Source organism: Galeopterus variegatus, unplaced genomic scaffold (assembly GCF_000696425.1).
Source record: "Galeopterus variegatus unplaced genomic scaffold, G_variegatus-3.0.2 Scaffold2709, whole genome shotgun sequence".
In the NCBI taxonomy this organism is placed as follows: Eukaryota; Metazoa; Chordata; class Mammalia; order Dermoptera; family Cynocephalidae; genus Galeopterus; species Galeopterus variegatus.
The window spans coordinates 63541-75691 of NW_007728820.1; the positions used below are offsets into that span (position 1 = coordinate 63541).

The 12151-nt window shown below is 37.0% G+C and overlaps 1 protein-coding gene across 2 annotated transcripts in view; it reads left to right on the plus strand.

Annotated features, from left to right (window-relative positions):
* Positions 1 to 1938, plus strand: part of KNG1 (kininogen 1) — a 25514-nt gene extending 23576 nt beyond the window's left edge. For both annotated transcript variants that reach the window (XM_008582722.1, XM_008582723.1), the window contains one exon: positions 1692 to 1938. In XM_008582722.1, coding sequence (XP_008580944.1) covers positions 1692 to 1772 — 81 coding nt within the window. In that variant the 3' untranslated portion in view covers positions 1773 to 1938. The remainder of the gene's footprint in view (positions 1 to 1691) is intronic.
* Positions 1939 to 12151: the final 10213 nt, after the last annotated feature.

Below are 12151 nucleotides of genomic sequence, written 5' to 3' on the forward strand. Positions count from 1 at the left end.
GAAACAATCTCCCCCAAATGTCCTGGACGTCCCTGGAAGCCAGTTAATGGAATGAATCCAGTGGAAACAAAAGAATTTTATGATTTCAATCTCTCTGATGCTCTTTATTAATTTATGCAGCCATGGGTATTTCTTTAACACTTCATCATTCCCTCTCCCCATTGTTCAAACACAAATATCCTGACATAATGCACCAAAACCCTTGAAGCTTCAGAACAGACAACAGAAGTGGTGAGACTCCCAATGGGGACACCATCAATCTCTCTGGACTACGTAGAAGTGTGGCAGAATCCTTTCTGAGTCTTCCTCATAAGTTTTCTAAACTAGCACACAAAATGGACAAACTAATGTGCCGTATGGCCTACTGCAATTTGCTTTTCTGATAACGAATGTGTACTTAAAACGTTATGTCATCAATTTTCATACAAGACACTTGACATTCTGAGTAAACTGTGGCACCTGGTCCTTGGATGCATGTGAAAATAAGGGAAGTCAAGAGACTGAATGCTGAACTTATTAATGGGGTAAAAAAAAAATAATAATAAAAACTTCCAGAAGCCAAAGAGGGATAACAAGAAAGTAAGGTTGGCCAAAAGGAGAAAAGGAAGAAGTAAATTAATTGACTTTCTGTTTCTAAAATGGGCTAGTTATATCAAGTAGGTACTCCCAGTTGACAAAGCTATTCTGATAAATTCCCTTTCTGCATAAGAGTCTTTCTCATAAGTCAGTAATTTCTGTTTACTCATTAACTACTCTCCGCAACATGGCTTTTAAATAGGAGTTTTCTGTTTATTTTTTGCCAACATTAAAAGTTCTGAGTTTAATGATAAGGATGGAAAGCAGAAGAGGTAACAAAGAATCAGGTTTGTGCTTAGAGAAAATTGTGTTAAGTGAAATAAGCCAGGCACAGAAAGAGAAATACTACATGTCCTCACTTATAAGTAGGAGCTATGAAAGAAAGAAAGAACAGACGATCACAATAATGCATTGAACTTTCAGAAGGAGAGAATAGAACTGTGGTTACTAGAGGTGGAGAAGGGGAGGGTGGTCAGCAAGAAATTAGTTAATGGGCACAAAAAATGATTACATATCATAATGATGAATATGCTCATTATCCTGATTTGATCATCACATATTGTATGCAAGTATTGATAGTCAACTCTGTACCCCAGAAATATGTGTTATCGATTATGTTTCAATAAAAAAAAAAGTAGGCTTGCTGGGGAAGACATTTTTTATAATTGACAAGGGAGAATTATGGGATGTGATATTCTATTTTGTTCAGATATTCTATTAGGAAATTCCTTTCTAGCCTCACTTTATAATCTCATCATCTTTTTGCTATGACATTGAAGACCATTGACTTTTGCAAAACAGAATAATATGATTGTCTTTCATTGAATTATAGTGCAAGGAAGGCTTACATTTCATAACCCATGCTGTATTTTTGCCTAGAAAAACAAGATGTGGCTTTAAACAGCTACACTGACGTGTGGATGTATATATCACTGCTACTTCAACTTACTGGATGTATTTGAGCCTTTAAGCTTTTATTTCATTTCAAATATTGTCTGTACTTAAATAAAGAATCAATGATGTCAGGAAAAAATCTTACCTTGTCAACTGGTTGCTTCACTTTTCTTTTAATTGAACAATAACATCAGACTAACAGAGTTTTACTGTACTTTCAGAGACACCTAAGGTTCTGCGAGTTCAAGGGCCGACCCCCAAAGGCAGGGGCAGAGCCAGCATCTGCAAGTGAGGTCTCATGACCAGTGGGTGAAATCTTCACACCTGGCACAATAGCCCCAACGCCTTCCACCAGCAACTTTGAGTGGAAGGACAAGAAGAAAGATGGGATAGAATAAAAATACAGAAGAATGTCATTTTATCACTCTGTTCCTGGGTGAAATAAAGTTCAGTCCTGATGGTCTCACACCTGGTTAATTCACAGTGGTATCCTACTAGCCACACCCATGCTGCAGCAAATTTCCAACTGGTTGGAGGGCCAGGGCTGTGGCTCTGCCAAGGAGGTTCATAACCCAACCCTGGAACACTCTGTGTAGCCAAGGCAGGAGTCCCTTAGGTGGGACTTCCTTACCACCAAGGCCTCATCATCAGTGCTAACTGAAGGGTTAATGGTGGGCCAGCCCATCTCTCACTTGGGAGAGTGTGGTGCTGATAACACCAAGGCCACGGTTTCAGATCCTTATATAGGGATGGCCGGTTAGCTCACTTGGGAGAGCGTGGTGCTAACAACACCAAGTCAAGGGTTAAGGTCCCCTTACCAGTTATCTTTTAAAAAATAAATAAATAAATGAAGGGTTAATGGGTCAAGTTTCTATCAGTAATCTAAGGACTCTCTCTCTACCTTCCCTTCCTCACCTTTTCCCTGATTCCCAGGCCAAAGTTAAGAGTAATCTGGCTTGTTTATCGTTTTTTATGATCCAGATAATTACCAAAAAAGAAAAATATATTTTTTGTTAATATGATGTCTTCCAACCTCTCATTATCAGAAAATGTCTAACTTCCAAAAAGTTTAAAGAAAATTTGAAATTATCGTTCTGATCTGGGTAAAGGAGAAAATATAAAACCAAAAAACTAAAACCAAAGACCAAAAAAGGAATAGAGATTTTAAATTTCCTATGATAAAAACATTTATTGAATGCCTATTTTAGCCATTTACTATGCTAGACAATTTACTTTTGGTGTGTAACTTAATCCTCCCAGCCACTCTGAGGTCCCTGTGATCATCTTTATTTTACAATAAGGAAACTGTAGCTCATAGGGCCCTGCCCAGGGTCACACAGTTAATAAGTGATAGAGCTAGCATTCAAACTCAGACCTTTTGAATTCTATTACAGCATGTCATCTTGAGGCTTTATCTTAATTTTTTTTTTGGCAGCTGTTTGGTACAGAGATCGAACCCTGGATCTTGGTGTTATCGGCACCATGCTCTAACCAACTGAGCTAACTGGCCAGCCCGAGGCTTTATCATCACTTTTGTCACTATAAAAAACACACCATATAATTTCTGACTCTAGGATGATCATTATCTCAATCAAAAAAATCATTAAATATCTCATTGTGGCTGGTGGTGTTCTGAGTACTGTTCAGGGTAAACTATAACTGAGTCAAGCAGCAGGCACTGACTTTTTTGCCATATGCGTAGCTCTAGGTCTTGAGAAGAGATGTGGAGTTTTAAAGACAGATTTTTTCCCTCAAAGAGTTTACAATCCCGTTGGAAAGTCAAGACAAAAGCATATGGAACAGAGACAATCCAAGCCATGATCATTTGGGGAGCAGTGATCAGGCCTGACCAATGAGAGAAGATGTTGAAGAGGTGGAGGGACCAACTTAGAAAGGCGGAATGAAGCCCAATTGGGAGTTTAGATTGAAGTAGGCAATAGAGTCCCTTTTACAGTTCTTGACAAGCTCAAAGAGTGTTTAAGACAGATAATTCTGAAGGTTCTGGGTAGTTCGGATCAGAGCGAGAAGAGACTGGCGTCAGGGGGCTGTTCCAGGTATGTCCAGGCTGTCAGTTTTTAATAGAAGAATAACCACTCAGGCGTGGTATATAAAGCCTATAGTTCTCACTTCATTCAACAGCATGAAGTATTTCCACTTCAAGCCTTTGTTAGATAATGTAAACATGAGTTTCCTGTGACCCAGAACCAACCTCTCTCACTTTTCATCTTGCTCTCCTCCTCACCCCCACACTTTTTAAATATCTGCACCCTCCCCACTTCCCAAGCCAAAGACACACCCCAGGTGTGTGACCTTGGCTCTGGAACCACACAGCTCCATTCATTTATGCTTCTTTTCAGTGCAGGAAGTTTCTCTTGTCCAGTCCAACCCACATTCCTCACATTGTCTAGGCCTAGCTCCTCAAGCAGGAGGCTTTTACTGGCTTTTTACGCCACCCTCTATTTCCTGCTTCTAAAGCCTGGATCCAAAAGATTTGCTCACAGGAGGACACACGTGTGTTGGTCTCATCTCAGTCTGTCCCTCGCTCCATGCTCCCCCTCTGCTGTTGCTCTACACCTTGTGGGAGAGGCCAGACCTCCCACAGGTCCAATGAGGAGACTTGAGAGGATCTGGTAGATAAGCTAACAAACCACTCTCCCAGAAGCCCCAGTGCCTCTCCCTATGAGTGCTCCATGCTCCCCCTCTGCTGTTGCTCTACACCTTGTGGGAGAGGCCAGACCTCCCACAGGTCCAATGAGGAGACTTGAGGGGATCTGGTAGATAAGCTAACAAACCACTCTCCCAGAAGCCCCAGTGCCTCTCCCTATGAGTTACATGATCAGAAAGCAAAATATCATCTCAACATCTTGCAAAATTACTTTTGTTAAATTATTTAACTTTACCCTTCGGCCCTTATTTTACAAGAATCTTCATTTGAATTACATTCTGTCTTTTGCAAAACTTTATTTGGAAGTATTACCCAGTGTATTCACATTCAAGGCAGTACGGTGAGGTGGTTAAGAACCAGGGTTCTGTAGTTAGCCTGAATACAAGGGCTGTCAATTTATTAAACTTCTCAAAGCCCCTGTTTCCTCATCAGAATTATTAGGTTAATAATATACTTATGTCACAGGTGTATTTTGAGAATCAAAAGAGATAAATTCCTGTAATTGACATAATGCTTAACACATGGTAAGCAATCAAAGGGTAGCTATTATTACATTATTAGGACATATACAATATATTACTTTTAGAGTTTAGCTCTGGGAAAAAAATGTTTTGTCAGACAATGAGATGTGTTTAACAGCCCTTTATGCCTGTGCAACTATACTCAGTATTCAAATGTTATAATCAGCTCATATCAAATGGCTAGTAATGTTTACACCCTCATTTCCACTTCCTCAGGTTCTCAACCTTGGCCACATACTAGAATAACCTAGGGAGCTCCGGATCATTTGAATCCAAATCTCCAGGAGTATTCCTGGGCATCAGTATTTTTCAAATGTTCTCTTTTGATTCTAATGCATCCAAGAATGATAACAATTGCAATCATCCAGTTTTACATTGTTTTATTTGGTTAACCTTTTCAAATATTTTTGAAAATAGGAGCGATATGAGACTCATGAGAGATGGACAGAAGGAAGGAAAGAAGGAAAAAAAGGGTGGATGGGTGAATGGATGGATGGATGACTACACGTATTATATGCACCAGGATTGTCACAATATGAATAGAGAGTACAAATAGGTATAAATGGCATTTCAAAGACATAAACAAATTATTTCCTGAGCATGAAGAATAAAGGACAGTAATAAATCAAAGATGACAAAAAAGTTTTCCAGTCTAGGTGCCTAAGAAAATTGCACAAGCAAAGAAACCGGGAGTTCATCTGTGTTTTCTAGTAGTTCTTAAAAAAACTGATGGACCTAAAATGCACATAATTTAAAACATTTCAATAGCTGAATAAACATATGAAATCAATATACAAGTGGAGTATAAAACACTATAGCTCAAACTGATCAGAGTCAAATGATCAGAGTACTCTGATATCTATAGCATCTGCTATACAAACAGGGTAGTATCTTAGATACACATGGAGTAGGCTTGTGGAAAATACGATGAAATTGCAATTATAAGACTCCTTATTATATCAAAAAGAATAGAAAGTAATTCATTATTCTCTGAAAGTTATTTTCTATTTCTACTACTGAATTAGAACTATGACTCTAGCAAAAGACTTTGGTTATAACAGCTTTTATTTCTCCATATGGCAATTGTGTATAGAATAGTGTTATTTCCACTGAGTGTGGAAATAACTATTTGATATATCCATTAAAATGGATAAAATAGTAGCTCTTGGAAAAAATACATAAGTACCAGCTTTTCAGGTAAGTAATATTTTTTATATTACTTTTTATTGAAGTGCATTGATTATATATATTTGTGGGCATAGAGTTATATTTCAATGCATGTATACAATGTACAATGATCAAATCAGGGTAATTATCATATTTATAATTACAAAACTTAATCATATATTTGTGATGAGGACATTCGGTCTCCTCTCTTCTAGCCATTTGATAACATACAGTCGACTATTTTGAAGTATCAGTGCCTAGCTTGACTGTATACCAACAGAACTTATTTTTCCTCTCTAGCTGTTTTGTGTCCATTAATCAACCTCTCACTAATTCGCCACCTCTTTCCCTTTTCCTGCCTCTAGAAACCACAGTTCTGCTCCCTGCTTAGGTAAGTAGCATTTACCAGCTGAGTGATTTTTGTACTGTGCTGACTTAGCTAAGCAGAAATTATATTTTCAGGAAGCCCCTTTCCTATATGGTTCTGGGTTAGAATTATCCAAAAGAGAAATCTGTGTGAGGCTTAGAAGATGAACCCAAGCAGCAGCCACTACTCTCTGAAAGGCATCAGGGTGAGAAGCAATGAGAGGTGGATGCAGAGATGCTGAAGAGCTCCAGCATGTCCTCGCTCTGCCCTGCTTTGCGTGCAGCCAGGAAAATCTAGAACTGAGGCAGTTCAGATTTAAATATTCATTAAATGTTGAAATTCACTATTAATTTTCCTCTAAGGTTCCTGATATATGTATGCTTTCTTTTTATATTGCATATTTTAACATTTAGTGTGGAAAATTTAGAAAATACAGAATAACGTAAAGAAGAAAATTAAAATATTGCAACCTCACCAGCCAATGGAAACTACTGTTGAAATTTTGGTTATGACTTTCTAGAAATGTTTTCTTCAAATGTCTGTATGTATGTGTATTCCAAAACTGGAATTATGCTATAAATACAATATGTAGTCTTTATTTTTCACTCAATATATATCATGATCTTTTTTTAAGTCTTTAGATTTGATTTCCATAAAGTCTTTTATAATTATAATAAATATGTGAACACCATTTAATAACGATACAATGCTGGAAAGCTGCAGTGGGTAAGAAAATTTAATAAATATGGTATATGTTGTGCTGTTATTGCACTGCCGTGTGGCCACCGTGACAAAGTATGGATCCAACTTTTGCTTGTTTGTGTTTGGCTGCTGGCCAGTACGGGGATCTGAACCTTCAGCCTTGGTTACTAACATTGCACTCTAAACAACTGAGCTAACACGCCAGCCCCCAAAGTGTGAATCCATAAAATAGGTGGCGACCCATCTGTGAGTCAGTAGAAGCTGACTCACAGGAGGAACCAGCTGACCTTACTTTCTGAATAAATGATTCTACATTTGAGAGGTGATTCAGCTTAGATTTTTATCTTATTTAGATGAGTAATGGCACTTTGTGAGCTTGAAGCCCTAATAGAATTTTTCCTCACTGCTAATAAAATGGGAAATTGGGCAACTCTTTAAGAAGTGAACTCCTTTCCCAACGTTTCCTTTCCTCCTTTACAGGGATCCGCTGCCCCCCAGAGGATAAAAGCATGAGAGGAAGTCTTCAGGGAAGTTCAGGGCTGCTGGGAGAGTATGCTTTCTCTTTTTTTTTTTTTTTTTCATTTGGCAGCTGGCTGGTATCTCTTAATGAATGCATTTCCCTCGTTTTTTTGTCCTTGTCCTTACAGGGCTTCAGTGTAATTTTGATTTACCTAAGAGTTTTCTATTTTCTTTTGCCCTCTGGCAGCGATTTCTTCCTTTTTTTTTTCTTTTTCCTGAAAGCCCATATGTGTGCCCAGAAGGAACTTGGACCCCAAAAAGACTCCAGCCTTTCTGAAACCTTCAGTAGTAAAAGCTTTCCATTCCTGGAGGAATATCGTGAATGAATATGTTAAAAATGACAGAGGGCAGAAGGCTCCCTTGGAAGAGGCCTTTGAATTAGATAGGACAACTCGCCCATGGAGGAAATTTGAAAATAAAGTTCAGTAAATTATCTCAAGTTTAATGGAGCTCTTATGATTGGCTTTAAAAGACCACTAAGACTTTATGTAGGTCTAAGAGAAGATTATCAAGAAAAGTGAAACATTAAGCCTGACGAAAAACTCTCCAGGCTGAGAAGAAAGGGTAAATGCTCTGCTGATGCTTGTCTATAGGTGCCCAGCAGTAAAATTACACTCTATGACTGATGGAAATGCATCAAGTAGGTCAAAGTCTTCAGAAGATTGAAACTTAAAAAAGGTTTTAGACTAAAAAAGACTTCTAAGTGGAAACGTTTAAGTTCAGATGAAACTTAAAACTATATGGGACCAAAATAAAATTTAAAAAATAGAAATTATGATAATAAAGAAATAAATCATTAATAAAAAAATTTAAGCAGTTTGTCTATTATTTTTTATATAAACACTCTCAAAATGTTTTTAGATGAGAAAAAAGGGAAATTTACCTCTCATTGAATGACCCATTATCCCTCTTAAAAATAAAATAAAGAATGGAGATAGGCATATTTATTTCAAGCCAACAACTAGTAGTCATAAAAGGCAAAGAAGGAGGAGGAAAAGAAGGAGGAGGAGGGAAGAAAGGAAAGAAAGTAGAAGGGAAGGAAGGACCAACCCATTAAGCAAGGACCAACCCACTAATGCATTTTGAAAACTGCATTAAGGTGGCCAGAAATACTGCCCTTAGCAAAGAAATGAGTAGCCCCAGTTATCTCTAGGGAGAGGCACTAGAGGGAAAGGGGTATGAGGAAGACTTGTTTTTCATCATTTACCCTTTTTTTCTTTTGCCCTTTGTGCAATGTATATTATTGCTTTCCTAAAAAGTGAATAAAATAACTTCTTTCCAAATTACAATATCACATACTTGATCCATGAATTACATTTCTTACAACTCTGCACATGTGCAAATGATGACTGGTACAAAGTTGTTCATGGCATCATTGTAATAACAAATGATAGAGAGTATCTAAATGTCCACAGGAGGGGATCAGTGAAATGAGCTGTGTATATCCATACAAGGGAATGCAATGCAGACCTAAGAAAGAATCAAGGCGTCTATTATGTACTGATGTGGAACTGATATCTCCAAAATATATTAAGTAAAAAATACAAGAAACAACAGCAAAACAACCAAAATGCAGAAAAGTAAAATATCCTATTATTTTCAGTAAAGAAGAAGAAAAAGACTATATATGTATATGCATTTCCTTACTTATGCATTGACAAATATATCTAAAGGATAGAGAAGAAATTAATACTATTGGTACTTGTATGTAATCTTTTATTCCTTCTTGTTTCTGAATAATATTCCATTATATGGATATACCAAATTTTATCTACTCATCAGTTGATGGACATTTAGGTTGTTTCCACTGTTGGCTACTCTGAATAATGCTGCTAAGAACATTAACATTAGTGTACAAATTTTTATGTGGATCTATGTTTCATCTCTCTTGTGTATATACCAAGGAATGGAACTTCTGGGTCATATGTTTAATACTCTATGTTTAATATTTTGAAGAATAGCCAAACTATTTTCCTAAAAGGCTGCACCTTTTTATGTTCCCACTAATTTCTCCATATTGTCAGCACTTCTATTGCTGTCTTTTATTATTTGAGTTATTCTAGTGGATGAATGTGTTACCTCATTGTGCTTTTGACTTGCACTCTCTAACGACTAGTGATGCTGAGCATCTTATCATTTGCTTGTGTGAACATCTTATCGTGCTTATTGGCTATTTGTACATTTTATTTGGAGTAATGTTTATTCCAATTCTTTGCCCATTTTTAAATTGGGTTATTTGTCTTTTTACTATTAAGTTTGTAAGAATACTTTACATATCTGAGATATGGTCCCTTGTCAGATACATGATTTTTAATGTTTTCTTCCATTCTGTGGGTTGTCTTTTCATGTTCTTGATAGTGTCTTTTAATGCACAGAAGTTTTTAATTTTAATAGAGTTCAATGTATCTAAAAAAAAATTAGAGCTGGCTGGTTAGCACAATTGGTTAGAGCATGATACTTATAACACCAAGGTCAAGGGTTCAGGTCCCTGTACTGGCCAGCTGCCAAAAAAAAAAAAGTAAATATGATTGGTTGAATCTGGAGAGCGTAACTAGGCTCAGGGCAACAAGGATAGGAAGGTGACTCTTCACTGTATATATTTTTGTACCTTTTAAATTTTAAATCTTAGGGCCGACCCGTGGCTCACTCGGTAGAGTGCGGTGCTGATAACACCAAGGCCACGGGTTCGGATCCTATATAGGGATGGCCGGTTTGCTCACTGGCTGAGCGTGGTGCTGACAACACCAAGCCAAGGGTTAAGATCCCCTTACCGGTCATCTTTAAAAAAAAATAATAATAAAATAAATAAATAAATTTTAAATCTTGTGAATATATTATCTATTCAAAAAATAAATCATAATCTAAATTTTTTTGAAGAGAGTATAATAGTGAAATGTTACCAATTTGCATAAACATCATCCATACGTATTTTCTACATCTCAACCAAAGCTCAATATCCCAATAAAATCCATTTAGACTATCTCTTAAAATATCCTGAGACTATGTAAAGTGGAGAGAATTTGGCAACTGAACTATTCTGTAGAGATAAACTAGGAACCTCAGGTAGTTCCTAACAACATGAAACTTTTTTTAAATGTATAAGCATACCTAGAGCAGCGGCTGGCTGGTTAGTCCAGTTGGTAAGAGCATGAGGTCAATAACGCCAAGGTCTAGGGTTCGATCCTTGTACTGGCCAGTTGCCCCACCCCCCTCAAAGAAAGCATACCTACATCACAGTACTCTACTTCCTATGAGGGTTTTTTTTTTTTTAAACTTAAAAATTTTTGACATAATTTTAGATTTACAGATGAGTTGCAAAAATAGTACAGATAGTTTTTTCATCCTTAATGTTAACATCTTACAGAATCATAGTACAGTTATCAAAACTAAGATATTAACATTGATACAATATTATTAACTAAATTACATACTTTATTCTGATTTCCTGTGAGCTTTTAAACTGTTTGAAAACCTACTTGATTTATACAGCAAGCCATTAGTAAGAACATATATATATTATTTAGTTTTACAGCAGTGACTTTTTATTTAGACTTTAACTTCTGATCACAAATATTTTTGGAAGTACTCAAAATACTACACAGTATTCTGAAGACTTTCAAGTTTTCATACATGTGTATAATAAGGCAGACTGAATTTACATTGGAAAAAGTGGCATGCTATATAATCGCGGATTTGGCTCAAGGGATTCCTTAAATTACGGCCTGAGGGAGGAGTATATCTGTTTCAACACTTGATCACAAGGTTTTGATAGTCAAAATCATGTGAACTATCCACTAATTGAAAAGATTATGATTTCAGGCCGAGCCCGTGGCGCACTCGGGAGAGTGCGACGCTGGGAGCGCAGCAGCACTCCTGCTGCGGGTTCGGATCCTATATAGGGATGACCGGTGCGCTCACAGCGCTCACTGGCTGAGCGCGGTGCGGCTGGTCTCAAAAAGGACAAAAAAAAAGAAAAGAAAAGATTATGATTTCGTTCCCGAAATCTAGCATCTAAAACAGTGGTTCTCAAAGTGTGGTCCTCAGACCTGCAGCACCAGCATTATCTGGAAACTTATTAGAAATGCAAATTCCCAGCAATTTATGTTTTAACAGAATCGGGTGATTCTGACTGCTAACACTTAAGAATCTCTGATTCTTCAATAAGTGGTGCTGGGAAAATTGGATATCCATATGCAGAAGAATGAAACTAGACATGCCCCTCTCACCATATACTAAAATCAACTAAAAATGGATTAAAGACTTAAACATAAGACCTGAAACTGTAAAACTACTTAGGGAAAATATAGGTGAAACACTTCAGGAACTAGATCTGGGCACAGACTTTATGAACATGAGCCCAAAAGCACAAGAAAAAAGGAAAATAAATAAATAAATGGGACTATATCAAACTAAAATGCTTCTGCACAGCAAAGGAAATAATTAATAGAGTGAAAGGACAACTTACGGAGTGGGAGAAAATTTTTGCTAACAATGCATCTGACAAGAGATTAATATCCAGAATATACAAGAAACTCAAGCAATTACACAGTAAAAAAATAAATAATGCAATTAAAAAATGGGCAAAGGAGCTGAATAGACATTTTTCAAAGGAAGACATACAAATGACCAACAGGAACATGAAAAAAATGCTCAGCATCACTAGTCATCAGAGAAATGCAAATTAAAACCACATTGAGATATCACCTCACCCCAGGTAGACTGGCTATAATCAAAAAGACG